This window comes from Bradysia coprophila (genome assembly GCF_014529535.1).
Source record: "Bradysia coprophila strain Holo2 chromosome IV unlocalized genomic scaffold, BU_Bcop_v1 contig_84, whole genome shotgun sequence".
NCBI lineage: Eukaryota > Metazoa > Arthropoda > Insecta > Diptera > Sciaridae > Bradysia > Bradysia coprophila.
Genome location: NW_023503376.1, coordinates 1,182,293 through 1,210,268, shown reverse-complemented (window position 1 = coordinate 1,210,268; position 27,976 = coordinate 1,182,293). Strand labels below are relative to the sequence as shown.

At 37.1% G+C, this 27,976-nt stretch overlaps 1 protein-coding gene and 1 long non-coding RNA gene across 7 annotated transcripts; one reads left to right on the top strand and one right to left on the bottom strand.

Annotated features, from left to right (window-relative positions):
• Positions 1-998: 998 nt before the first annotated feature.
• Positions 999-24,654, bottom strand: LOC119072737 (anoctamin-8). 6 transcript variants are annotated; one of them, XM_037178016.1, is made up of 19 exons: positions 24,065-24,654; positions 10,114-10,224; positions 9,911-10,052; positions 9,595-9,845; positions 9,273-9,515; positions 8,660-8,751; positions 8,454-8,609; positions 7,374-7,436; positions 6,988-7,123; positions 6,495-6,799; positions 6,195-6,434; positions 5,921-6,130; positions 5,560-5,856; positions 5,425-5,495; positions 4,985-5,080; positions 1,806-2,100; positions 1,602-1,743; positions 1,312-1,457; positions 999-1,241 (listed from the first exon to the last, which is right to left on the bottom strand). In XM_037178016.1, exons 1-19 carry the CDS (start codon positions 24,240-24,242, stop codon positions 1,134-1,136), a joined length of 3,282 nt encoding a protein of 1,093 aa, XP_037033911.1. In that variant the 5' UTR covers positions 24,243-24,654; the 3' UTR covers positions 999-1,133. The 6 variants fall into 6 exon arrangements, with proteins under 6 accessions (XP_037033911.1, XP_037033908.1, XP_037033910.1 ...); XM_037178013.1 differs by having other exon boundaries at positions 6,195-6,799; XM_037178015.1 differs by having other exon boundaries at positions 1,602-1,740; positions 6,195-6,799.
• On the top strand, positions 22,892-27,976 carry LOC119072739. The gene is made up of 3 exons (XR_005086916.1): positions 22,892-23,032; positions 25,922-25,926; positions 27,964-27,976. It is a non-coding gene; the product is annotated as an uncharacterized LOC119072739 (long non-coding RNA).

Here is a 27,976-nt window from a genome sequence, read left to right as displayed (position 1 = left end):
TTCGATTTCTTCTCGAAAACCATTTTCTTACTGAGTTAAATGAGTGGACCGGAGCATGATTTTCCATTTAGTTCAAGTTTTGAGGCAATAAAACTTGACGTGTTAGTGAACCGTAGACTTAGAGACTTGCTTGTAACAAGACCAGTTCCACTTGCACTTTGAACAACCTAATCTACCTACATTTTCGCTTTCCGTACAATTTCATTTTCATGCTTCCTAGTTCATTTTCCATGAATTTATCTAAACGTTTTTATTTTGAAAAAAGTTAAAAGGAACCTCCAGCCGAGCCGTTTTAAGCCGGCTCAAGCCGACTTTTTCGCCGCCGCCGAGGCTAGCCGCCGCCGAGGTTTCTCCGTCGGCGCTCATGCCTGGTTCGAACTCATGTCACTTTACATCTAATTCGGTTATGCATGACTTTACCCCACTAACATGTACCTGGGTGTAAAAGTAGGAATGAAACTTATAATAATTGGAACTTCACTATTTACGTACAGATGGCGTTGAGCATAAAAAAAATATGAATAGACTGAGAATCTGTCGTATATACGTATGTAGCCAGTCCTTCATAAGGTCACGAAACCAAAGCTCGCAGCGTTACGTTCGAAGTCTCGTTACACCAGTTGAGATGGAAAAGTTGACCGAGTTGACCGATATGGCCCTATACCGAGAAAATGTTGTGTAACGACTTAGGCTATAAACCGTGAAATTTGAGAGGCTGACATGTACTTGGTCTGTCGGTTTGGAACGCTCCGAAAGAGTCCAATTATTTTACTGTGAGTTTCCTGTAAAATTGGTGATTAACGAAACGAACAAAAAATGAACAACAAATTGTGTGGAATGATTAATTTACGTCGTTTAATTAGTATAGTTATGGCATTTTGTTTAATGTTTATGATATTTTTAGCGCTTAATTTAATTGGGATGAAAAACTGAAGCACATTTATAAATGTGAGAATGTCTTTTGATTAGAGATTTTGTGTCGTTTTTTTTTTTTTTTGATGTCGCACATTAACCATCCATTCCGATGAAGTTAATATTTCCTCAGTTTCATTTTCTCATTTTTCATTTTAAAATGTTTTGATATTTTCCGACTTTTAAAATTGTACGGCCGCATCTCACCGTACATCTTAAGTTTACAAAGTACCTGAGCCCGTCGACGGATGAATTACATCGTCAATTTGAATTAATTGTTCTATGCCAATCATGTCCAGTTCACCGCCAGTTTGAGTCGGTGCATTCGCCTAATGGATGATGAGTTAACACTTTACTTCTCTGTCTCGATTTCACAAATATTTCAACAAATAAATTTACCTTCGCTTGTTCCAAAGCGGCCAGCGATTGCTTTTCGGCTTCTCGTGCTCTTCTTTCTTTTAGTTTTAAGGAAAATATTGCTACGGATCGGGCTCTCTTTATAAGGCTTTGTTTGACTCGAGATTTTTTGGCTGCCAGTTCAGCAGCTGGAAAATTAAATTCGTGTGTCAGTCACATCGTTTTTGAATGAATCAGTTACAATTTAGCCTCAAACTTTCTTAGGGGATTTCATTTTAGCAAAGGCGGTATAATGAAGAAGTCATTTCGTGCATTGATGATCAAATAGTTACCTTTGTCGTCCTCTTCACCACTAATTTTCAATGTCGGTGCTCCGCTCGGGCTCTGTACTGGATCCTTATTATAAGCAACATTTGTCCATGACGGTGCTCCCTTTAACAATTCGGGATCGGGTGTTGGGATAGTCAGTTCCTGCTGTTTAAACACAGATAATCCCAAAATCACAATTGTCGAAACGTTGAGCATATCACACTCACTTTGTTAGCTATGCAATCAACACTACGATGCATCACAGATGAATCTGCGCCCTTTAGTCGTCTGACCCATTCAGGATTCGCCGTCGCTGCCGGAAGCTGTAGTTGATTTTCATCTGAAGCAGCCATTTGATTGGGTTCCCAATCTTTGGATTTTCGCTGTTTAAATGCCGGTATTTCAGGTATTTTCGGTGGCGACGGATTAACTATTGGTTTTTGTTGGGCCTTTTTAAACGGTGGAATCTCCGGTATGAGCATTGGGGGCGAGCTGACACGCAAGGACGAACTAGAGGAGCCGCTACATCGGAAGAAGAACATTTTGATTTGATTTTGTTTCGAACGGAAATTACTTGCTACAGTGACGTGACTACAAATGACGGGAAAGATAGTTGTAGAGAAGAATTTATTGGAACACTTCTGTTACCATAATGATAGTAAGTAATTATTGAGAGCTTTAAGAGTTACATGACAGCTAAAAACATTCAGGAAATGTGCCCAATTCAAAAACATTACTACACGGGTGCTTAGGCAGCCTCCTTCACACTCATATTTTTGTTATTTTTTGATAGGAAAATTTTTTGCAAGTCAGTTGCACTTCTTTTAACGCCTTCAGCATTTAAAATCCATTACATAATCGGCATAAAAGTGAAACGTCTCACTTTTATATGTTCATTAACCTCGGCTTCGCCTCAGATCAACAAAACTCACAAGAAAACTCGACCTTTCAACTTTTTTTTATCGTCCTTGTTACGTAAATGACTATTGTATCGAAGAGACAATTTAAATGATGGTGAACCTCGTTGCAAAAAAAAGACCGTAACACGTTGGGTATCTGGCCGTTAAAGCATATAACTATGTTTAGCTAAGCTTTCTTCACTCTAGTGTTGTTAACGAGCCATGTTACCCAATGTCACAGACATAATTATTGATTCCATTACGAAATTGATTTAGCAAAAAGTTTCACGCGAAGAAAATCATTAAAAGTTGTTTACGAAAACACTCTACTTAAAGTCTATACCACCTCAACCAATTTCAGTATTTTTAATTTCATTTCATTACAACGTTGACCTAGTTTGCTGTTACATGTGGAGACTAAATGAACAGTTTTAGGGAAAGACTTTTCGATGAAGAATGAGGATGCAACCATGTGCTACTAATTGATAACGGCATTTGACTGAGTTTAGTTTTGTTGTTACAGAGGGTGGAATATAAAAAGAGGACATTAGGCAATTCTAACGAAAAGGAAAGTGAAAAGGGAAATAAATGATTCTTGGTGCTATTCGGTTACGAAAAGCGTATACATCCATTTAGGACGTCCCAGAGTGAGCGTTTCAGTCTGTCGGCTGTTATTAGGTAGGTGAAAGAAAATTGACAGCACAAAGTCGTAAAATGAGGATGTAATGGTTATTTGGATCACAAAAGGACAGGGCCTATTTTAAGTAATTTTATTTACCAAAAATTACCAAAATTACTAGAATTTACTAAAAATTACCAAAAATTACTAGACATTTTTTGGTAATTTTTTAGTAATTTTTGGAAAATTTTAGTAATTTTGGTCATTTTTGGTAAATAAAATTACTTAAAATAGGCCCTGCAAAAGGACGAAAGTAAAGAAATTCAACCGTGTGCGAAGTTGCAGCTCGTGTACTTCCAGGTGAATTATATCGTGATTTGAAAGCGAGTATAGTCTTTCATATCAACCATTTGAATTGTTTTTATTACATTTGTAAGAATTATTATCTGTAAACAATACCAATGCACAGCATTCAAAAATCTTCATAATCGATCATTTTAATTTACCCTGCCTTTAATGTACATCGGAATCAGTACAAATTAAATTATTTTCCATATTTGTCACTAATCACAGTGCGGTTGAGTGGAGTTTTAATAAAATTGGAATTAATTTTTGATTTTTTGGATATTATTAATCAGATTGGAGCCTTAAACAAAGTTCTGCAAAAATTTTAGAATTTCAACCGCATCATCCGGTTCACTAGGAGTTTGAGCACCTAGGCCACGGAGTGAGTGCTGAAGAAAGTATTGGGATTGTAATCGGTAGAGGTGTTAACTCTAATAGTAGTGGTCTAGAAAATGGTCCGATGGATGTAAGGGAACCTGATGGAGAGTCTCCATTGGAGACTCGTCCTAGTTTGAAAGTGGTGTTTTTGGAAGGTAGTCTGGTAAAATTAGTCATACTGATGATATGTCTGCTACTAATCACAAAAAGAAATTTTTGAAAACGGTCTGTTCGACCACATATAGCGACATACTTCAACATGAGTGGACAGGGTGTCACACAACTGTAAGACACTGTAAAAAAGCATTTCATACAAAATAGTACTCTATCTGGCAGCTGTCGCCTATCATCACCTTTGATTGAAGTGCATTGTACATAGACGTTATCATCTGTGAACGTGTGAACCGTTGTGTTGTGATCACTCGAACAGTATAACTAATTACCGAATGTACCATCCACGATATTGCAGGAAGACTTTCCTAGTACTGCAATAGTCCGTTACTAAAGCGCAACGATAAAAATACCAACAAAAAAGTCATACATTTTCGTATGTAAACGTTTAGTGAATCGTAAGCAGAATGAAATTTTGTTCAAACCGCTTCATCGCCGCTTCCCATACTCATCCAAGCACTTGTTTATTTGTTTTTTGGGATAAAAATACCGAAAATTATAATTACGAAAATCGTCGTTCCTAAACTTGGACGAGTATCTCTCTCTCTCTCTCTTACTCACAAGGGACCAATTTGCTATAACATTACTATTAGAATTACAATCACTACCGATTACAATCAAAATTAGTTCCAGAGACCTGACTTCGCAAAATCCCATCCAACCACACTGTGTAATGTCGCGTAATGTCCCCTTTCTGCTTTCATTAAGAATTTCAACTGTTTTTTAACCGGTGCACAATAAACATTCTAAGTAAAGTTTTCTACTGTCTGTGTGTAAAGTCGACACTAAATACACACTTGAACAAAAAATTGTTAAATTGGTTTATTTAACCGTTTCTACAGCTGTATGATTTAAAATTAATACGACAAAATACTGAAAGCAAAATACACTCACATCAACAACAGGCAAACTTAACGAGACAACAATTAACATCAACGACAAATTTATATTTAAACAAATTTACAGCAATCAAAATGGATTAATTGAACGTTACCCCGCTGAACAAGCGTGCATATTTTTAACGCAACTTCCACGAAACGGAGGAATTTCAAATTGAGATTTCACGTTCGGCTTGCAATTATGGCATGCGCTAAAAAATATTTTAAAAATTTTTCTTTTTTGAAATAAAATCAAACGCAAAAATGTTTGGCTGAAATTTCGTTAACAATTTTCTTATTAAGGCAAGTAAAGAAAGTTGATGAAAAAACAACAAAAAAAATCGAATCCAGCCACAAAACTCATTATATTTCAATGACACGACCTATAATTTAGTTGTCTTTGAATATTGACGGTAAAATGATTTCGAATTGAATTTACGACGCTGCGAACGTAAATTATTGTATATGAACTATAGCTACATCGGGTAATAGTAAAACAAATTGACTGAAAAATCAATTAAAAGAACGTCGGCATTTCACCGTTGATTTCAATTACCTGGAATATGGTGGAATTTCCAATGGCAAATTATTCATGGACGTTCCAATGTTGATTGGAGGGGGAGAATCCTAGAGCATAGAAATGTCGATTAGGAACGATGCATTCGTCAGTGTCGGAATCTCTGTAACTTACATCCGCATCTACGCTATCCTGTAAATTCCTTCCCAAATCACTGAATTTCTTAAACTTTGGACTAATCGGTGCAATGTGATGGAATATAATATCGTCGGCAACCTGACTCTCCAGCGAATGGTCATTCGTATCGATAATATTGTTCGGAGAATGTACATCCGGCTGGGACGTTGATGCCGTTGATGTTGGTGACGGTGGTGTCTGTCGCGGTGTTGTGCCTCGGCATTGCATTTCGCGGCGAATATGTTCAGCTCGGCATATTTCTGCAGCCAGCCACGATGGTAATTCGGGTAGAACCTTCATTATTGGTAATTGTGTTAAAAATCGATGGGGACATGGTAGTCAAAAGAAAATAATTTACGTATTTCAGAGCAGATCTCAGGCCCAGCATTATGTGCTCAAGCGTGACAATTAGAATTATCGTTTGGGTCGTTGTTAGACCTGGCCATAGTCTTGTCACTTGCCCAGACAATCCAATTAGTGCACAATTAACAATGACTGCAGCGAGTCCTAGTAGACCTAATGCATTCTGCCATGTTCCGATATTAGCGACTCGTTGACCGAATGGGCGCTTTGCGAGGAAACAAACTCAAAAAATTAGATTGTTGTTACTCAATACGTTTCGTTTCAATTACCTGATGAACGTGCGCCAATTTAAATGCATCGGATCGAATTTCTAACAAATTATTAGCTAAAGCACATAAGCCAGCCAAAGGGAATGCAGCCGAAAATAAAACCACGTAACCCATTTGAACCAACATCTCGAGGTGATCGGAAAACGTTCCATCGTATTTGTACAGAGAGCTTTCGATTTCCGCTTGTCCAATGCTTCTTTTCGGCGTTCCAGGCGATTCTTTCTTTTCGTCCGGAATTTTCTGAGGAGAAATCAAAATTCTTCGAAACAATTTTTCTTTCAATTTTTCCAACTGTAATACCTGTGTCGTCTGCGCATCGCCCGGAATCGATTTGGCAACTTCTTGGGTGGGACTCAATGCACCCCATAGATTAAAACTCAATTTTGCCAATTTCAATTGTTCCATAAAGTATGGAAAGGCAGACTCTCTCAGGTTGCCAATAATTTGCCGTGATATCAATAGACCAGCAAGTTGCTCCTTCAGTTTATCTTGATCTCTCAAATAGAAGGCGATGTAAAATAACGAAAGAAATGAATTGACGAATTGAAATATTGTAACTTTTGCGATCAAATGGTTCTCGTACTTCGATTGCAGTCGGTAATTTTCTGTGGATGCGAAGGGAAATTTTAGTTCCAAGATTTATTTGCTGTAGGCAAGGAAACCACTAGACCATTATAACAAAATTTGTTCCTCAAAGTCCAGTTACACAATGAATTCCCAAAGATCCCACATTTACGTTCCACAAATCCCACTAGTGGCTTCCCCCTTTAATTTGATTTGTCAGTGGAATTACCTTTGTCATTCAACCACACAGCCAATTTGAAATAACCCTCATCCATTAAAGTAATTGCTCCAGCCAGAAGTACTTTGGGCACAACACTAAAACAACTTAGTATTCCCTGTTCAGGCAGCTTAGAATCCGTCCAGTCCTATCGCATTAAATTTCGAAATTTTGTTAAATAAATTTGCCATTTTTCTCGTCAAATTAATTTTATATTTCAATAATTCTAAATTTGAAAACCATTAAGTTCTAAAATGCTATGGCTTTGTGAGATGTTGTTGGTGCTAGTTGTAATGGAAAATGAAAAAAATTCTACGAAGCCAGCTCATTTGTTAAACTTAATCAAAAATTGTATTGTGAAAATCAAAAACGAAAAGAAATGAAAATCAAAACTAAACCTGATTAGCCATGCACATGCACTTCCAAACGCCCCAGTCTGGAATATGGTGATCTAGCCAATCCTGTGAAAATTGTGTGAAAATGGTTGATTGAATTGAGTGTAAATAATTAGTACCTAATATGCGTATTAGTACAGGTACTTGTGTAGTTCCGGGAGCCTTAAGTGCTTTAAGATTTTTTGTTTTGTTCAAAAATTGTGTTTGCCATGTAAAAGTGTTTTCCGGAAATGGAAAATTGTTTTTTTTAGCCGGAAAAGCCATTTATATTAACAACTACAACTGTAAAGTCAAATATCTCCGAAACGACAATATCGTTTCGAAAAATATCTTTTGCTCTCATTAACGATATTTCATGGAAGAGCTTCCTTTTTAGAGGAGTTGGAATGGTCTTGGTTTTAGGGTCTACACAAAAAGTGTTCGGAAGACCTGTCACATACGGCTATTCATCTGTTATTGATAACGTCGACAAAAATAGTGACAAACTCAGGGTAATATCGTCCTTTATATGGTAAAATGCATGTTGAAAAAATTGAAGTACAAGATTTGAATCAACAGATTAAAAATACTTTAATCGATGGAAGTAATTGACCCGATAATAATACCGGTCATATGCTTGCCGTATGTAACAGGTCAACACCTAATTTATGAAAAACGAATTGGAAATGGCCTGGGAAAATGGCTTCAAAGTTGATGAATTTTCCGGAACATTTTTTGGATCGACTCCACCAAAGAAGGTCTTCCATGTAATATCGGTAATAAGCTTTCCAGAACAGATTTTTGTGGCTTTTCCGCCTAGATTTTTTTTCATTTTCTGTAAAAAAAAATTGTTCCACAACTTTTCACGGCAAACAACATGGAATACAGAAAAAACTTAAAGAACTTAAGGCGCATGGAGCATCGTTTTTTGGACACAAGGACCTGGACTACATCGTTGATTCAATTTCAATATTTTTAATGTTTCGTTTCGTCTCTATTTTTTTTAAAATTTTGATTTCAAGTAAAGCCAGCTAAGCTAATTGTATAACAGTAAATTGTATTTCATATCGCAAAAATGTGATTTCGTATCTACGGTATATGTACCTGCAGTCTTAACATTAGAAACATAACACAAAAAACCATTGCTAAACACATTCCGATGACGGGAAAGCTAACCAAATACCGAAAAGCACGTCTTTGCCATGACGGAGATTCCTTCGGTTCTAATCGTCCAGTTACTGGATTTTCAATCAATGTTCCCTGAATGAAATTCGTTAGTTTTTGTTTCAAAGCTGTTCAATCATAATAACCTTATACAGCGGTCTCGGTGGCTCCAACAATTCCGGTGGTGTGGACAGAGTGCCCCATCGAAAGGCCAATTCGACGGAATATCTTCTCCATGCTTCCAAGTACATGCGACGGATAGTCAAAAATTAAGTTGGTTTTGAACATAACATTATCTTGCTAAAATGAGCAGTTGACTTTGTCGAAAATGAATCAATCAGACTCGCTGATGACAAGGTGAAATTTATGCCTGAGGTCAGACAGTTCCATGCACAACACAGGCACTGATCGATGATTGAAGTGTTTCATTTTTTTAACAGCCTTAGTCAAATCAACGAAGAAACCGATCGAGTCCGATAAAATAGCTTCGTATTACAAAACCGACAACGTCTACTAAAGAGCAATGATCCTTTAAGCTCAGGCGCAACCAATGTTATCGATTCACAAAGCAGTGTAGTACTTCCTGAGAGTAGCACAACGACGATCTCTGTCGGACTGAATATATTAGAAATTGCTTCAAAATATTTTCGAGCAGATGTCGCCGTTTGGGATACGTTTGGCATGATTTTTGCCAATTTTATGGTGCCAAGAATCATTGCTCTCAACAGAGGACACAAACAAAAACACAAAAATTCTCACCTCGTCCATATAATCCAGCCCACATTATTATTCCAAATATAGCCGGAACACCTAATGCGCAAGTGTAATGACCTAACCAGGCAAAATACAGTGCCACCTTAACCCCAAAATATTCGGCAATATCATCTAAGGGCTGTGCAGCGAACAATTTTCGGACCCAATTTATCTGTAATCGTGTCAATGCAGATGTTTCATGCAATGGGAATATTTGGCATATTAATCCACACGCTTGGAATGCAGACACTAATGGCACAATTGATAGGGGTGTTTAGAAAATTCGGTGTGTCTGTGTCAAGCACAATCAAATGTCCAAGGATTATACCTATACTTTGTCCTTCTTCAACGCTAGCTTTTCCCTGCAACGCTTCCAGATCGGATGGACCAGCTCTCAGGCCTTGAAGCACCTGTAGCACCAACCACTGTCGTTCTTGTGAAGTAAACAATGCTCCGGATCCGTCGTCCTTCGCTTGAGCAAAACAATGACTCTCTCGTGTTGTGAACTCTTTTAAAGCTCCACCCAAATCCGCTCGCAATCTCTTGGGAAGCCGAGCTTCTTCTGCTGCTTTGTATAGTCTGATTTCAAACAATTAGATTATCACCTCCGTTTCTCATACACACCAGTGAACCGAAATACGTACACGTTACACGGTGAACTAATATAAAAGGCGGTTCGTTTCGAACTTTCATGAGCTTTGACATTAGCCTGCAGACCCAATCCAGCCGGTGGTTGAGATCTGATTCTGGACAGCAACCATCTTAACGCTTCGTCTGGTGCATGCTCTAAAATTTCGTTATCTTTTCAGTTAAATTTGTTCAGTTGACGAAATGGCAATTTATTTACCAGGAAATTCTATAACAACATCACATAATGTAGGTATTTTATTCAGCCACAGCCGTTTGGGAGTCATTAAGTGACCCGCATATGGTACTCTGCGCCGTAATTGTCTGGAAGCTGGAAAATATTATTTAAATATTTTAGAAAATGTTATAATATGAAGAGATGGGAGGGAAACCAAGGCTGTATACTTTGGGGAGGTCACGCAGATCCAGATACGCGGGTTACACACCACGTTTCATACAAAAAATTCACCACGCCATACAAATTCAATTTTGGTGAATTTGTTTGTATAGAAAAGGTGTGTTCCCGCGTATCTAATAAAATGGCGATCTGCGTGACCTCCCCAAAGTATACAGCCTTGAGGGAAACGAGGAGAGCAAATTAATTGTGTGACCTTTTTAGCCCCGTACGAAGTACGAAGGGGCTTATAGGATTACGATGCCGTGTGTAATTGATGGAATTCGAAGCAGACGGTAAGGGCAAAGTGTTTGCCTCGAGGGGTAACCGACTGGCCAAAATGGTGGCAAATCAATTTCTAATTCCTTTCAATTCCGCTTAATTACCTCAATTACCGGACCAACTCGTCTAATTGCCGGATTCGCTCTATTTCCTTTCAATTCCGTTCAATTCCGTTCAATTCCGTTCAATTCCTTTCAATTTCTTTCAATTCCATTTCAATTCCCTTTCAATTCCCTTTCAATTCTCTTTCAATTTCCTTTCAATACCCTTTCAATTTCTAAAGGTACTTCCTGTCAATTCCTTTTAATTGCTCTTAATTCCTTTTATTTCTTTAATTAACGGATTAACACCACTACTTGCCGGATTCGCCCTTCAATTCCTATAATTTCAATCAATTCCTTCAATTCCACGAATGTTCGAAATAATTGCTCGATACTTTCAAATAGATATAAATTTAAAGTCAAAGTTAAACCCTTATGCATTTTGGAAAAAGAATCGTCAGATTATATCAAGATAAAATTTGGAACAACTATGTTGTCCTACATTTGTGACTCATTTTGTTAGAATCTTTAATTTTTACTCATACTTTTAGAAGAGATTTTTCAATTTCAATTTAGATTAAACCGTCCAATTGACTGCAGTTTTGTTTAAAATGATTTCACATCGCAGATCATTGTTTATTTTAGATGAATAGTACTTTTCGTACCAAGCTAGGAAATGACGAAAAACTTTTGTACATCCGACAACTGAAATACGACATATTTTGCCATGATTTTTCATTAAGAAATGTCAGTTTTTCCCGAACTATATATCATGCAGGAATAGTTATTTACGTATATGTTGTGGACGGTATATTTTAGGCAATTTCACGGAAGTGAGTGCCTAAAATAAACCGTCCACAACAGATGCGTATACAACTTTTCATGCTGAGGGCCTAAGTTACGAGAAAAATTCCGTAATTTATGCCCAAGGCATGAAAAAAACTTCATTTCTTTACGATTTATGGTGCGGGAAAGAAATTACATGATCTTTTCCATGACTATACATTTATTAAATTTAATATGGTGAATGTGAAATGTGTATGTTTTCAAGTAAATTGCTGTGTTTTGTCTATTTCAGTTGTCCGATGCACAAAACGTTGTTCATACCTCGACAGGAAATGGATTTGTTCAGCACACGTCAGCAAAAGCCAAAGCACTCAATTTTTTGTTTCGCTCAAGTGATCGACATCGTAAGATTTTAGGCTTTTGAAAAGTTGATGGAATAGATGATATTGTCGGTGATGCATTTTTTTGTAAATTTGGTTTGAAACTGGAGCATTTCGCATCGGCAATGCCCCAGCCTAACATTCCCCCGACGAATATTCACTTGTTAGTTGCGGCTCAAACTCTTCCGCATCTGACTCACAAGAATCCTCTGAAGAAGAATCCTTCAGTGTGCATATTTTGAACATAAAAGAACGTTGGACCTGTTCTAAAATGGAACTGATCAACACTGTACACTGTTATTTATTGCGCGGGAGCTTTTAAAATTAAAACAAAAAGCAAATAGTGTGGTTTTGCATTCGCTGGTCCTTCTTTCCGATAATCACACTTATCAGCATTTACTCTCATTTACTTTCAATTCCTTACAATTCACGCCGTAAGTGCGTTCAAAATGGAAAGTGCGGAGGTCTTTCTAACGAAGCGTCATTTTCATACAATGAAGCGTTGAAATGTATTTTTCGGTTCACTTTTTCATCGAATCGTTCACTTAAAATTCAAATTTGAGGCACACTTACGGCGTGAATTCCACATATTTCCAGTCAATTCCTATCAATTCCGATCAATTCCGGTCAATTCCGATCAATTCCGGTCAATTCCATCAATTCCAATTATTTACCGGATACTCCGGCAATTCCTTTGAGGGTGTGTAGTCAATTTCCCGAGTCGGTTACCCCTCGGTTTGCCTATGTTCATAGATGACGAATCCGCAATAAAAATTTGGGCCGTCTGTCCGTCTGTCTGTCACGTCGATATCTTGAGTAAATCAAATCCGATTTCAAAATTATTTTTTTTCCCTGAAAGATAGTCAAAATAGTGAGGCTAAGTTCGAAGATGGGCATATTCGGGTCAGCCCTTCGTGAGTTAGGGCCACCTAAGTGATTTAAGGTCTTTTGGTGATATTTATGGCAAAATAAACGAAATGTAAATGACACGGCAAATGATAGGTATTGTCAATATCAATCCAGGAAAAAAAAGTTTTTTAAAATCGGGTGTGTGGACCGTGAGTTAGGGCCTTAGAAGTGAAAAGCTACTAGGGCCCTATGTGTATTTTACATAGAACTCAAGTAAATTTCATTCGTTTTTCGTAATTTTTGTGTCATTTGGAAGGTAATCGAACACCGAATAGAATGTTGTTGAAAAAAAATTAAATTTGGGTCCTTGGACTAAGGCCGCTACTAGGGCCCTATGTGTATTTTACATATAACTCGAGCAAATTTCATCCGTTTTTCGTAATTTTTGTTTCATTTGGAAGGTAATCAAAGGCCGAATAGAATGTTGTTCAAAAAAAAATTAAATTTGGGTCCTTGGACTAAGGCCACTACTAGGGCCCTATGTGTATTTTACATTGAACTCGAGTAAATTTCATTCGTTTTTCGTAATTTTTGTGTCATTCGTAAGGTAATCAAAGGCCGAATAGAATGTTGTTGAAAAAAAATTAAATTTGGGTCCTCGGACTAAGGCCGCTACTAGGGCTCTATGCGTATTCTACATACAACTCGAGTAAATTTCATTCGTTTTTCGTAATTTTTGTGTCATTTGGAAGGTAATCAAAGGCCGAATAGAGTGTTGTTGAAAAAAAAAAAATTTGGGTCCTTGGACTAAGGCCGCTACTAGGGCCCTATGTGTATTTTACATATAACTCGAGCAAATTTCATCCGTTTTCCGTATTTTTTGTTTCATTTGGAAGGTAATCAAAGGCCGAATAGAATGTAGTTGAAAAAAAAAATTGGATCCTCGGACTGAGGCCGATACTAGGCCCTATGTGTATTTATACTCAATAAATTAAAATTTTAGGGCTATTTGAAATTTTTGTTTTATTTGAAAGGAACGTCGTACGGGGCTTCGTAATTGTGCTATACGCAATTTCAAAGATGTACACATTACATGATAATTTTACTTTAACTAATTTAACCGGCGCATAGGCTTACGGTCAAAGTAGGGTGACAGACGCACTGGGGTCACGTACGCAATAGAGATACGGGTTTGTACGGGGCTCAGTCGCAGCAAACGCTCCGACTGTTCTGATGGCTCGTTTCATTAGCGTTTATCGGCAATATCTTGGCGTGTTATTTCGCTCTGTTGGATTGCCTTTTTTTTGGGTGGGTCAGGACAGTTTCATTTTTTTTCAAAAGGTTTTTGAATTTTTAATAATAATAGTAGAGGGACCGCAAGCCGTGAGTGTTCTTTTATTTCATGCACTCTATTCGCCTCGTAGGAAACAAAGACAAAAAATTGTTTTCCTGTTTACTAAAGAGCGCTGAAACGATATGACATTTTCTCTAGAGGGATTCTTTTGAAAAACAGCCTACCGATGTCGGACGCATTTTCCAGTGGACTTTTTTATATGTGCCTAGAAAGGTATTCGACCCTAGAAGCCAAAACCACTTTCAAAAAAAATTTCGAAGTTTGTGTGGCTGGTGAAAGGCGATGAAAAACCGAAAACTTACAATTTTCTTACAAAAATTTCTCCAGTTACGCGAGCCGTACAGGGTCGTGTGGGGTGTCATTAGAAAGGTAGTCACATGTACTATTGAGCCGAATAGGGACTTATTGGGTTTAAAATTCATCGACACTGAATTACAGTTAGAGGCAGTGAATTTTCAGCATAAATTTCCTTCAGCTGGTTTTCAGCTGATCCACACAAACCATCACAACTGTTTATAAGTCTTTATAGGGTTTTGCCACTACCACGCGCGTACGTGTAACCGTATAAACAAATATAAACAGTTTTGATTGTATATATGTGGATCAGCTGAAAAACAGCTGAAGCAAATTCATGCTGAAAATTCACTGCCTCTAACTGTATGTGCAGTTGAAGTTTTCAACCGAAGACTTACACTGTTCTTACTGAAATTTCTCACACAAATTGTACATGGGCGTGTGGGGTATCATTTGAAAGGTAATGTAATGTGCTTTTGGGCCAAATAGGGTCTTATGAAGTTTGGATGCATTTATGATGAAATATGTACACCCAAACATTTCAACTTCTATTTCATCGTAGATGCATCCAAACCACATAAAACCCTTTTTGGCCCAAAAGCACATTAAATTACCTGTCAAATGACAACCCACGCGACCATGCACGTTTCGTGTACCTCGAGAAATTTCAGTAAGAACAGTGTAAGTCTTCGGTTGAAAACTTCAATTGCACATATTTCAGTGTCAATGAATTTTAAACCCAATAAGTCCCTATTCGGCTCAATAGTACGTGTGATTACCTTTCTAATGACACCCCACACGACCCTGTACGGCTCGTGTAACTGGAGAAATTTTTGTGAGAAAATTACAAGTTTTCGGTTTTTGATCACCTTTCACCAGCCACACAAACTTCGAAGAATTTTTTTGAAATTGGTTTTGGCTTCTAGGGTCGAATACCTTTCTAGGAACATATAAAAAAGTCCACTGGAAAATGCGTCCGATTTCGGTAGGCTCGCTTCGCTCTGTTCGCAAACTTCACACTCGTTTAATGACAATTCCTTAAAGAAGATGTAAAGAATGTGAAGCGCTAGACAGTTGCAATTTTTCTAATTTTCTTCTATTGGGCTTTTACCCAATATTGTATAATGAATAATACCTACATCACTGGCTACTGGCTCAACCTAACACTTTTTGCATTCCGAAAATGTTATTTCATGAACATTAGTGCAAGTATAATAAACGTAAGACCAGAAGAAAAACGATTGCAAAAAGTCACGTTGACAAGGGCAATTTTACTTTATTAATCTTTTCGAACCACTTGCGTTGCGACGACAAAAGCGTTTCAGTTTTCACCTTTTGTCTGCTAACTTTTTCTTCCTTTATTTTATTAAATTTTTTACAGTACTTTCCAGTCTGAATAAAATTCACACCATTTCCACTTAACATCCTAGACAATACTACATCAAAATGTAAAAGGTTTGCACACACCAATCCACAACAGAATGACGAGAGACCTTTTCAATTTAGTTCTTTTTTTATTCAAAATAAATCGACATGCTGTTCGTTAAATAAAACAGATCGATTAATCATTTTGCCATATAACTCGCCAAGCCCCCATCTATCTCATACCGAAATTCATTAATTTATTTATAATATTTCGGTATTCTGGTATACCAGAAAATGGCAACAAAAATTGGATAGTTTTGCATGATTATATTTATCAAGGAAAATCGAACGAAAGAGGAAACAAGAATAGACCGGCCTGGTGAGGTCTTTTTTCTTTTTCTCGATTTTTTCTGGAGGCAAGCAGGAAGAATAGTTTCATTGAACAATAAACATCTCCACCAACTTTCACCAATTTAGTAGTCAACTACCACATTATCGAATTATAAATAGGCAAGCAGCCTAAATAATTTCATCAGTCGGTGTGCACCTCTCAAACAGTAAACATCTCTTCCACATCTCTAACAGCATGACCGTCAACTACCAGTTTAGTAGTCAACTACCAAAAATTAAGCTTGCCTATTTAGGCAAGCAGACAGAGTAATAATTTTGTAAGGCGTCGTGTAGTTCTCGAATAGCAAACATCTCTTCTCCAAAAATTATAGCCTTGGTAGTTATCTACCAACTACCAAACTTTCGAATTGCAATGTTAACTCTGAGCTATCGGTTATCAGATAACAAACAATTATTATTATTTGCTTGGTGTTGATTTGTTCATAGTGGCTTTGCAATTTTGAATATCAATCCGGCTACCAAAACTACCAACTTCCAAAACTACTAACTACCAAAAATAGCAACTACCGACTGAGAGCTACCAAAACTAACAAATTTGTGGAACAGACAGACAGAGAGACCGACAAAGCGGCCATAATAGGGTATTTTTTCTAGAAGAAAAAAGACCTAAAAAAACCATTTCCATGAAGACATGAAAGCCGAGTATAACGAGGTGATATATACAAATAAAATCCGAAAATAGAAAAGGGTGTTAGTTTAAGTTACGTGAACATAGAGGGGAATTAAAGTGATTCGAAATAAATTCTTTGCTGCATGAGGTAACGGTAAATTGAATGAACTAAAATGATTCTCATTCGCACATAGATATATAACAGGTTAAGTGATAAAGGGGCTATTGCAAAAAGATTGGTAAATAAATGAAATGACAGCCATCGTTTTGGTCGCCGTCGAAGTATTCACAGCTAAAGGCTCTGTGCAAGGCGTTTGAGATGAGCGAAGTGTTTCATTTTAAGCCCCGTACGAAGTACGAAGGGGCTTATAGGATTACGATGCCGTGTGTAATTGATGGAATTCGAAGCAGACGGTAAGGGCAAAGTGTTTGCCTATGTTCATAGATGACGAATCCGCAATAAAAATTTGGGCCGTCTGTCCGTCTGTCCGTCTGTCCGTCACGTCGATATCTTGAGTAAATCAAATCCGATTTCAAAAATTTTTTTTTTCCCTGAAAGAAAGTCAAAATAGTGAGGCTAAGTTCGAAGATGGGCATATTCGGGTCGGCCCTTCGTGAGTTAGGGCCACCTAAGTGATTTAAGGTCTTTTGGTGATATTTATGGCAAAATAAACGATGGAAATGTAAATGACACGGCAAATGATATGTATTGTCAATACCAATCCAGGAAAAAAAAGGTTTTTAAAATCGGGTGAGTGGACCGTGAGTTAGGGCCTTAGAAGTGAAAAGCTACTAGGGCCCTATGTATATTTTACATAGAACTCAAGTAAATTTAATCCGTTTTTCGTAATTTTTGTTTCATTTGGAAGGTAATCGAACGCCGAATAGAAAGTTGTTGAAAAAAAATTAAATTTGGGTCCTTGGACTAAGGCCACTACTAGGTCCCTAAGTGTATTTTGCATTGAACTCGAGTAAATTTCATTCGTTTTTCGTAATTTTTGTGTCATTTGGAAGGTAATCAAAGGCCGAATAGAATGTTGTTGAAAAAAAATTAAATTTGGGTCCTCGGACTAAGGCCGCTACTAGGGCCCTATGCGTATTTTACATACAACTCGAGTAAATTTCATCAGTTTTTCGTAATTTTTGTTAAATTTGAAAGATAATCGAACACCGAATAGAATGTTGTTGAAAAAAAAAAATTTGGGTCCTCGGACTGAGGCCGCTACTAGGGCCCTATGCGTATTTTACATACAACTCGAGTAAATTTCATCAGTTTTTCGTAATTTTTGTTTCATTTGAAAGATAATCGAACACCGAATAGAATGTTGTTGAAAAAAAAAAATTTGGGTCCTCGGACTGAGGCCGCTACTAGGGCCCTATGCGTATTTTACATACAACTCGAGTAAATTTCATCCGTTTTTCGTAATTTTTGTTTCATTTGAAAGATAATCGAACACCGAATAGAATGTTGTTGAAAAAAAAAAATTTGGGTCCTCGGACTGAGGCCGCTACTAGGGCCCTATGCGTATTTTACATACAACTCGAGTAAATTTCATCAGTTTTTCGTAATTTTTGTTTCATTTGAAAGATAATCGAACACCGAATAGAATGTTGTTGAAAAAAAAAAAATTTGGGTCCTCGGACTGAGGCCGCTACTAGGGCCCTATGCGTATTTTACATACAACTCGAGTAAATTTCATCAGTTTTTCGTAATTTTTGTTTCATTTGAAAGATAATCGAACACCGAATAGAATCTTGTTGAAAAAATTAAATTTGGGTCCTCGGACTGAGGCCGCTACTAGGGCCCTATGCGTATTTTACATACAACTCGAGTAAATTTCATCAGTTTTTCGTAATTTTTGTTTCATTTGAAAGATAATCGAACACCGAATAGAATGTTGTTGAAAAAAAAAAATTTGGGTCCTCGGACTGAGGCCGCTACTAGGGCCCTATGCGTATTTTACATACAACTCGAGTAAATTTCATCAGTTTTTCGTAATTTTTGTTTCATTTGAAAGATAATCGAACACCGAATAGAATGTTGTTGAAAAAATTAAATTTGGGTCCTCGGACTGAGGCCGCTACTAGGGCCCTATGCGTATTTTACATACAACTCGAGTAAATTTCATCAGTTTTTCGTAATTTTTGTTTCATTTGAAAGATAATCGAACACCGAATAGAATGTTGTTGAAAAAAAAATTAAATTTGGGTCCTCGGACTAAGGCCGCTACTAGGGCCCTATGCGTATTTTACATACAACTCGAGTAAATTTCATCAGTTTTTCGTAATTTTTGTTTCATTTGAAAGATAATCGAACACCGAATAGAATGTTGTTGAAAAAAAAAAATTTGGGTCCTCGGACTGAGGCCGCTACTAGGGCCCTATGCGTATTTTACATACAACTCGAGTAAATTTCATCCGTTTTTCGTAATTTTTGTTTCATTTGAAAGATAATCGAACACCGAATAGAATGTTGTTGAAAAAAAAAAATTTGGGTCCTCGGACTGAGGCCGCTACTAGGGCCCTATGCGTATTTTACATACAACTCGAGTAAATTTCATCAGTTTTTCGTAATTTTTGTTTCATTTGAAAGATAATCGAACACCGAATAGAATGTTGTTGAAAAAAAAAAATTTGGGTCCTCGGACTGAGGCCGCTACTAGGGCCCTATGCGTATTTTACATACAACTCGAGTAAATTTCATCAGTTTTTCGTAATTTTTGTTTCATTTGAAAGATAATCGAACACCGAATAGAATCTTGTTGAAAAAAAAAATTAAATTTGGGTCCTTGGACTAAGGCCGTTACTAGGGCCCTATGTGTATTTTACATATAACTCGAGCAAATTTCATCCGTTTTTCGTAATTTTTGTGTCATTTGGAAGGTAATCAAAGGCCGAATAGAATGTAGTTGAAAAAAAAATAAATTTGGATCCTCGGACTGAGGCCGATACTAGGCCCTATGTGTATTTATACTAAATAAATTTAAATTTTAGGCCTATTTGAAATTTTTGTTTTATTTGATAGGAACGTCGTACGGGGCTTCGTAATTGCGCTATGCGCAATTTCTAAGATGTACACATTTCATAATAATTTGACTTCAACTACGTTTACGGGTGCAATAGGTCTACGGTCAAAGTAGGTCCCCACTAGGGTCACGTACGCAATAGATATACGGGTTTGTACGGGGCTCAGTCGCAGCAGACGCTCCGACTGTTCTGATGGCTCGTTTTATAGAATCCAACAGACTTCCAAATGAATAGATTTTTAACGATTTTTTTTAAACGACAAATACAACCGTTAACTTATTGAGAAGCAGTAGTACACCCTAAATACAAACGACAATCACATCGTATTACCCACTCAGAACTTTGTTCTTTTCTTATCAAAAGTTCTATCTGGCCGTAGCTACCATAGAAAGATCGGTAGAACATCGGGTTTTAAACATTTAATTCGGGTCGGGAGTAACGTCGACCCGCTGATCTCTAGTTTGTGGAAGTTTGGCAATTTGAAATGTGGGACAAAATGTTTTTTTTTTATATTTGAAATTTTCTCTTCCTGTGCTACAGTTTGCAACCGGCTTATGCTCCCACTCACATTATCATTCTACCAATGAAACGTTAGAGAAAAGTATTTAAATTACTTTAACATGTAAAAGGAAAAGAAAATTGGTCGTCATGGCTAAATGAATTCCTTCCATTTACTGTATAAGAGTATATCGTACTGTCGTAGAGCTGTTGATAACAGATGACATAGTGTATTATACTGTACAAGGATCTCATAATTGAATTTCGATGTTAATCACTGAAGATGAGTACACAGTTCGTGAGAAATGACATTTTTGTGCCTTAAGATCATAATTCGACATTTTTCGGCAATTGTTCCATAATCTGAAAAATGCTTGCGAAATAAATAAAAAGATAGTGAGCCGCATCTACAGTTTGTTCATTTCATTTTTACACAGTTTTAGATATGTCAGAGTTTTAAATGTACCCAGTCAATTAAGTTCTTCCCAAATTATGAATTTTTGGCGCAAAATTTAAAATTTCTATCGCGAATTCAAATATTGCGCAATTTGGGAAGAACTTAATTGACTGGGTAAATTAAAAACTCTAACATATCGACAATCTTTAGAAACTGTGTAAAAATGAAATGAACAAACTGTATTTACAATCAGTCAAAAAACCCTCATGGGTAGATGTGACGCAAGTCCTTTATCTTACTTACAAAATAACTGATATTGCTGAGGGTGACGCATTCTGCGCCTGTACGCAAAAGTTTTATAAAGAAAACATTGACCCAGAAATGTTAGAAAGAAAATTTTACAAAAAAAAAAATGCGTCACAAAGTGGCAGATGGTTCGGCTTTCTTCCGTTTGAATTCCTTTATTTCATAGCGTATTTTTCACTATTCTAAAAATTTTCTTAACAAAAGTTTCCTCAACATCTGCCACTTGTGACGCAATTTTTTTTGTAAAATTTTCTTTCTAACATTTCTGGGTCAATGTTTTCTTTATAAAACTTTTGCGTACAGGCGCAGAATGCGTCACCCTCAGCGATATCAGTTATTTTAAGATAAAGGACTTGCGTCACATCTACCCATGAGGGTTTTTTGACTGATAACTCAACATCCCATATACCCATTTCTGCCATTTCCTTGTATTTTGGATAACTCAACACTCAAAAAATTTTTGTTAAAACATTTCTCGTAGTGGACTTGCGTCACGCCCGCTTACTAACGTGCCATTTTAAAGGTCCTCAATAGTGGTGACTTTATCACTATTTTATTTTCCCGGAAACATGCACACATTCAAATAAAAGCATTTCCGCCAAAAAATCGTTTTTTAAATTAACGGTCAAAATAATTTCAGTTTTGCGGTGTCACTTACAACTAACTTCACAACAGACATGTCAATAATTTTTGTTTATCTGAATGGCAACATATTTTTGCATGTTTTCTTCACATTTTACCGACTGAATTAGTACGAAACGTTTTGCAGGGAATTTCTAGGCACATAAACATAAGGAATTGAACACTGAATTGCATAATCGACACCAAATTGCTTTTAAAAATGAGAACAACACCCACAATGTTTGACCAAATTAATTTGTCTTTAAAATTATTTCGGAAAATTTGTCCTACATTCTGTTTAAAACAATAGAAAAAGCACACTCGGAACTATTTTCTGGACGAAATTTAAACTGAATCACTAAGTTTTACGCGAAATACTACAAATTTTCGACACAAACTTGTTTGAGATTAATAATTTAAGGTGCAAGCGCAGTTCACCGTTTTGGGTCTCCGTTTAGATATTGCGCATGCTCACAGAGAGAATTTTCTCTCTGCGCATGCGTATTGTCTAAACGGAGACCCAAAACGGTGAACTGCGATTGCAGCTTTACTGTGGCGATTTGACATTTCATCAAAACAAAATTCAGTGAATGAGTCAAAACTGGGTGAACTGAGTGAACAATACTACTGTAATTGTAAAGTGGCAAACTTAAGACCTTATGTGGAATTTGGGTGGAAAATGGCGCAAATCACATATTTCAGGAATTTATAAAGTGAAAAATCTTTCCGGTTTCAAGTTTTTTCGTCAAAAGACGAGACACGGGTATCTTTATTGTCAATTTCTAACTACTTTATGCAAAAAAAATGAGAAAAAAAGTCATTTTGGCATAGTCTATTGTGGAACAAATGTCATTCAATAATTTTTCACGAACTGTGTACTAGCCCTAAATAGTTTTGAAAGCTTTGTCTCGTCTTATATAAAGAGAACACTATAAATGACTGTTCTAAGAGCCCAAGCATCAGTACCGCCACGTTTCAGTAAGTATGATTTCCACTCTTTTCACTCAACAAAGAGTACTCCGTGAGAGAGCCGTAAGAGTGCGAGCTATCAAATAAACAAAGCCAAAATTGAAAAAAAATCAATTTTGTCTATCACACGGAGTACTTTTTTGGTAAGTGGAAATCAAACCTTATTCTTTATTCAAAAAATGTATGTCTGTGATCGTACAACCATTGATGAACCAACGCAAACGTATACTCCCAGAGAGACAAAGTTAGGCTCTTAGAACAGAATATTAGTGGGCGTTCCCAACTTAGTTTTACATTTTCATAAACACCCTAGGAAAACTTTGAACCTTCAGCTTTCATTTGAGCCCCATATTGTCTCTGTAGCTTTAATAGTTGCTTCACAGAAATTCGTCAAAATTACCTCTAGAGGTCAGAGGAGCAAGTGGGGCGGAAATTTCGAGCACCATATCCAAAAATGCTCAGAATTTCAATCTTTATCGATGGTAAAATTTTCGCGCTTTTATCATCAAGTGCACGATAAAATGACCTTTTGTATGAAGATGGACCTCCACTATTGTCATTATTTTGGTCGACGTTATCAATAACAGATCAATAGCCGTATGTGACAGGTTAAATATGTCTGATTGTGGCATCTGAAATCCCGCTACGTAAATGATGGTTTTTTGGTCCCATTGATATATTTGATGTACATTCACGTTGTGTCAATAAATGAACTTCAATCAATCCGATGACGCATAAATAGAACATTATTTATGTGCATCCCAACCCAACATCAGATTTAATATTTTGCATTACAAAGGGTATTGGGTAAAGACTTACTTACTACACCCAACCATAATAGAGCCAATAAGCCGTGAATAAAAATGTTCTTTTCCTCTCGCTAGCACATCAACTGCTTTTCGCTTTAAATGTAAAACGTAATCGAAGGATAGAATAAAACACGATAGCGTGCTCTCTTTATCGACGAAAATAAATTTACAAAACTGTAATCGATTATGTCGACTTTCTCTATTGCGAATACATATGCATGCGACTTGCATGGATCACTACAATTTAAAGTTAACCCAGTTCATTATTTATGTTGCAGCAGAGGGTTAAGATAGCGATTTTATCAGCTCCAAGCTGATCGCCATTCTACATGAATCAATATACTGCTGTTTGTTGGCAAAGAACATGTTTATGTTCAATCACCGTCCACACTTATAAACAGAGTGGTGTACTTGGCACAGATAACATGGGGAATGAAATGATTAATGACCTATCGGTATAAGGAGGAGCAGTCTCACGAATGGCAGTTAGAACGAACGAACAGTAAAATTGAAGAAAACAACGTCCTTTCACATTGTGTTTGGTTATATTTATACACATCAACGTGACATACAACGACGTTCCGCAAAACCGACCCCCCCCCAATCGACAACGTAAAGAGTTCTTCTAATTCTTACGTAACGGTACGTTCATTACCTATCATAAAATCTAATCAATGAAAGTATAATGCTCGGCATTTTAATGGAGGTAAACGGAAGCAATTAATTTCGATAAAAATCTTTTTCTTTTCCACTCGAACATCCAGCAGTGTTCACTCACCATGTTCAATAGTTTCTTTAGCGCAAGAAATTATTTTTCCCTTTCGACGTCTTAAATTCGATTCCAGGTTATTGTCCTCGACAAATTCTCCGGCATAATTGACATTATCGTGAAGACTTTCAGATAACCCATCAGTTCCGTTGCCGGCATATATGGTTTCATTGTTTGGATCTAACATTTTCTTTTATATCATGAATCTGATGCACTTGTAAATACCAAAAAAAAAAAATCAGACTTTTCACTGTAAGTAGTTGCGTGTTACATAAAGCCAATTATGTGATGAGCCACATATACAAATAACATTTTATAAACACACACACATCAACAAAAAAGAAATTTATTCGAACGGACCAAAAGTGATCCTGTGACTCCTCAAGTTGTTTTCCCTTTTGTTTTTCACGTCATTTCGTTTCTTTGCATCACAATAGAATCAAACCTCTCAACCACAATCACACAAGATAGCGAATCATCTATTTATAATCTGCAATTTATTTAACAAGTAGATAATTATGGTGAAAACTGTGAGAGGTGATTAGAGGGCGAAGAGTAACAAAATATTAAAATTTTGAAAATATTTGCATGTTTCTCGGTTGAATCACGGAAAAAGACTGACGAATTTTCACTGATTCAAGTGGAGAATCTACGACTATATAGGGGAAAAATCGATATTTGACTTGAAAATGTACAAAGGGATAAAGCTTGTTGCTGTATGTGTATCGAATACTAATTACCAGATAGAAAGCTTTAGTTTTCCATTGTGAAAACCATTCAAATTCGAATGGTTTGATTACAGCGACATCTATTTTACTTAAGGGAAGTTGGAAATTTTCAAAATTTGTCGAACATATCGATATATTAGTTAGACATTTACTAGGTTTCTAAAAGAAAACTGATTTTTCATTTTAATTTGTCAGTTTGTTCTATTGGACGGGCCTTTGCTTGACGCTAGTACGCGATTTTTTTTTGCTTGCTAGTGTCAAGCTATATATGGATTGGATATGCATCGCGTCTCAATATAATTATGAAGTGGCTATTGTCACTTGGGTGCGAATAGTCCGAATAGTCTATGCGAAGGCTCTTCGGTGAAGGTTATTAACATAAACTACATCCACATACAGACTGTTGATCCCTTTTACAAACTTTGACATTGCAGACTGTCGATCCCTTTTACAAACTTTGACATTACAGACTGTTGATCCCTTTTAAAAACTGTCATATTACAGACAGTTGATCCCTTTTACAAACTTTGACATTGCAGACTGTCGATCCCTTTTACAAACTTTGACATTACAGACTGTTGATCCCTTTTAAAAACTATCATATTACAGACAGTTGATCCCTTTTACAAACTTTGACATTGCAGACTGTCGATCCCTTTTACAAACTTTGACATTACAGACTGTTGATCCCTTTTACCAACTGTCATATAAACTAATTACACTTCAGTGCTAATAGCCTTCGTATAGACTATTCGCACCCAAGTGACAATAGCCTTCTTATAGACTATTCGCACTAATGGACCGATTCCAAATTGAGTAAGCTTCTTATGAAAATGCCCGTAGAGCCTTTCTGTAGACATCTGCCCCTATCTGCAGTGGCGCCGAGTATAGGGGGGCGAGGGGGGCGATTGCCCCCCATGACAATGCAAAACTTCTTTAAATTCCTAGGGTTTTTCACAATTTTTTTATCATTTTGTGCTCTTTGCCCCCCATGAGCCCCCCATGAACGAATTCAAAGTCGGCGCCTCTGCCTATCTGTTCTCTTTTTCGCGACTTACCTAACATAATCGAAGATGCTGTACTCTCATTTTCATGTGTGCGATGTAAGTATCCTTACTTGCTCCACTCAAAGGCCAAGAGAAAGTGATGATTTCATGTGTGCGGTGTGACTATCCTTGTTTTTCATGAGAAAATAATGTTTTGTTTCCATTTTTGTTTCCGGACGTTTATGGTGCTCCCGATAAGGAATTTCAAGGTGATCACTTCGTAGAAGCAGTTTTTTTTTTAAACTACCTCTCCGGCTCGTGGCGACTTCGAAAAAATTTTAAAATTTCAAAATCATGACTTTTTCAGAAAATTTTACCCGAATGAAACGACCCGGTCGGTTTTGATCTAAAGGTAGTTTGTAGAGAATTGACAGACGATTCTAATAAAAGTATCGTCGGGTCAGAAGGTTGTAGCTGTGAGTCAGGGTGAGGCATCAAAGTCCAATTATATGGTTTTGTCAACCCAACCGATTTTTCATTTTATTGGCAGAATGAAGGTTAGCACATCCCATTTAACATATCAAAAAATTGGGAGGGTTTTTAGCCCCGTACGAAGTACAAAGGGGCTTATAGGATTACAATGCCGTGTGTAATTGATGGAATTCGAAGCAGACGGTAAGGGCAAAGTGTTTGCCTATGTTCATAGATGACGAATCTGCAATAAAAATTTTGTCTGTCCGTCTGTCCGTCTGTCACGTCGATATCTTGAGTAAATCAAATACGATTTCAAATTTTTTTTTCCCCTGAAAGATAGTCGAAAAAGTGAGGCTAAGTTCGAAGATGGGCATATTCGGGTCGGCCCTTCGTGAGTTAGGGCCACCTAAGTGATTTAAGGTCTTTTGGTGATATTTATGGCAAAATAAACGATGGAAATGGAAATGATAGGTATTGTCAATACCAATCCAGGAAAAAAAAGTTTTTTTTAAATCGGGTGAGTGGACCGTGAGTTAGGGCCTTAGAAGTGAAATGCTACTAGGGCCCTATGTGTATTTTACATAGAACTCGAGTAAATTTCATTCGTTTTTCGTAATTTTTGTTTGATTTGGAAGGTAATCGAAGGCCGAATAGAATGTTGTTGAAAAAAAAATAAATTTGGGTCCTTGGCCTAAGGCCGCTACTAGGGCCCTATGTGTATTTCACATATAACTCGAGTAAATTTCATCCGTTTTTCGTAATTTTTGTTTCATTTGGGAGGTAATCAATGGCCGAATAGAATGTTGTTGAAAAAAAATTAAATTTGGGTCCTTGGACTAAGGCCACTACTAGGGCCCTATGTGTATTTTACATATAACTCGAGCAAATTTCATCCGTTTTTCGTAATTTTTGTTTCATTTGGGAGGTAATCAAAGGCCGAATAGAATGTAGTTGAAAAAAAATTTGAATTTGGGTCCTCGGACTGAGGCCGAGTCACGTACGCAATAGATGTTTTTTGATAACAGGTATGTAGTGTTCAGAGTCGATCGGAATAGGGATGAAACTGGCATGTCAAAGGGGGGTGGTTGTCTTATAGCAGTCAGGAGTGATCTTACTTCGATGCGGATGCGAGATTGGGAATTGAGGAAGGAAGATGTTTGGATATCTGTGGTTCACGAAAATGGCTACAAGACTCATCTCAATGTACGGTATGTCGAAGGTGAAAGCGAATTGCCTGATTATGAAGTTCATTTCAAGAGGATAGGTGATTTAGTAACCTCGTCTGATGTGAATGATCGTTTTGTCCTGTTTGGAGATTATAACCTTAGCGATAGCGTGTTTTGACACACTGTCGACGGTAAGTGCGAGCCAAGGGTGAACGATCAGAGTAGTTTCGACAAGCGTATCTCGTACGAGCTGCTGAATGTGACCTCAATGTGTGATCTCAGTCAGGTGAACGACGTACGGAATAAGTTGGGGAGGACCATAGACTTGGTACTTACTGACGTTGATACGAACAAGGTTAAAGTAAACAGGTGCTGTGATCCGTTGGTCCGAGAAGATGAGTATCATCCGGCGTTAGATGTAGTTCTAGACGTATGCCCGGTAAAGTATCTAGTCGAGAAAAGGTCACCGAGGGTGAATTTTTATAAGGCAGATTACCCTTCCATAAACGAGAGACTGCTGGATGTGGAGTGGGAAATAGAATTAAGTGGGCTAGATGTAGATGGTGC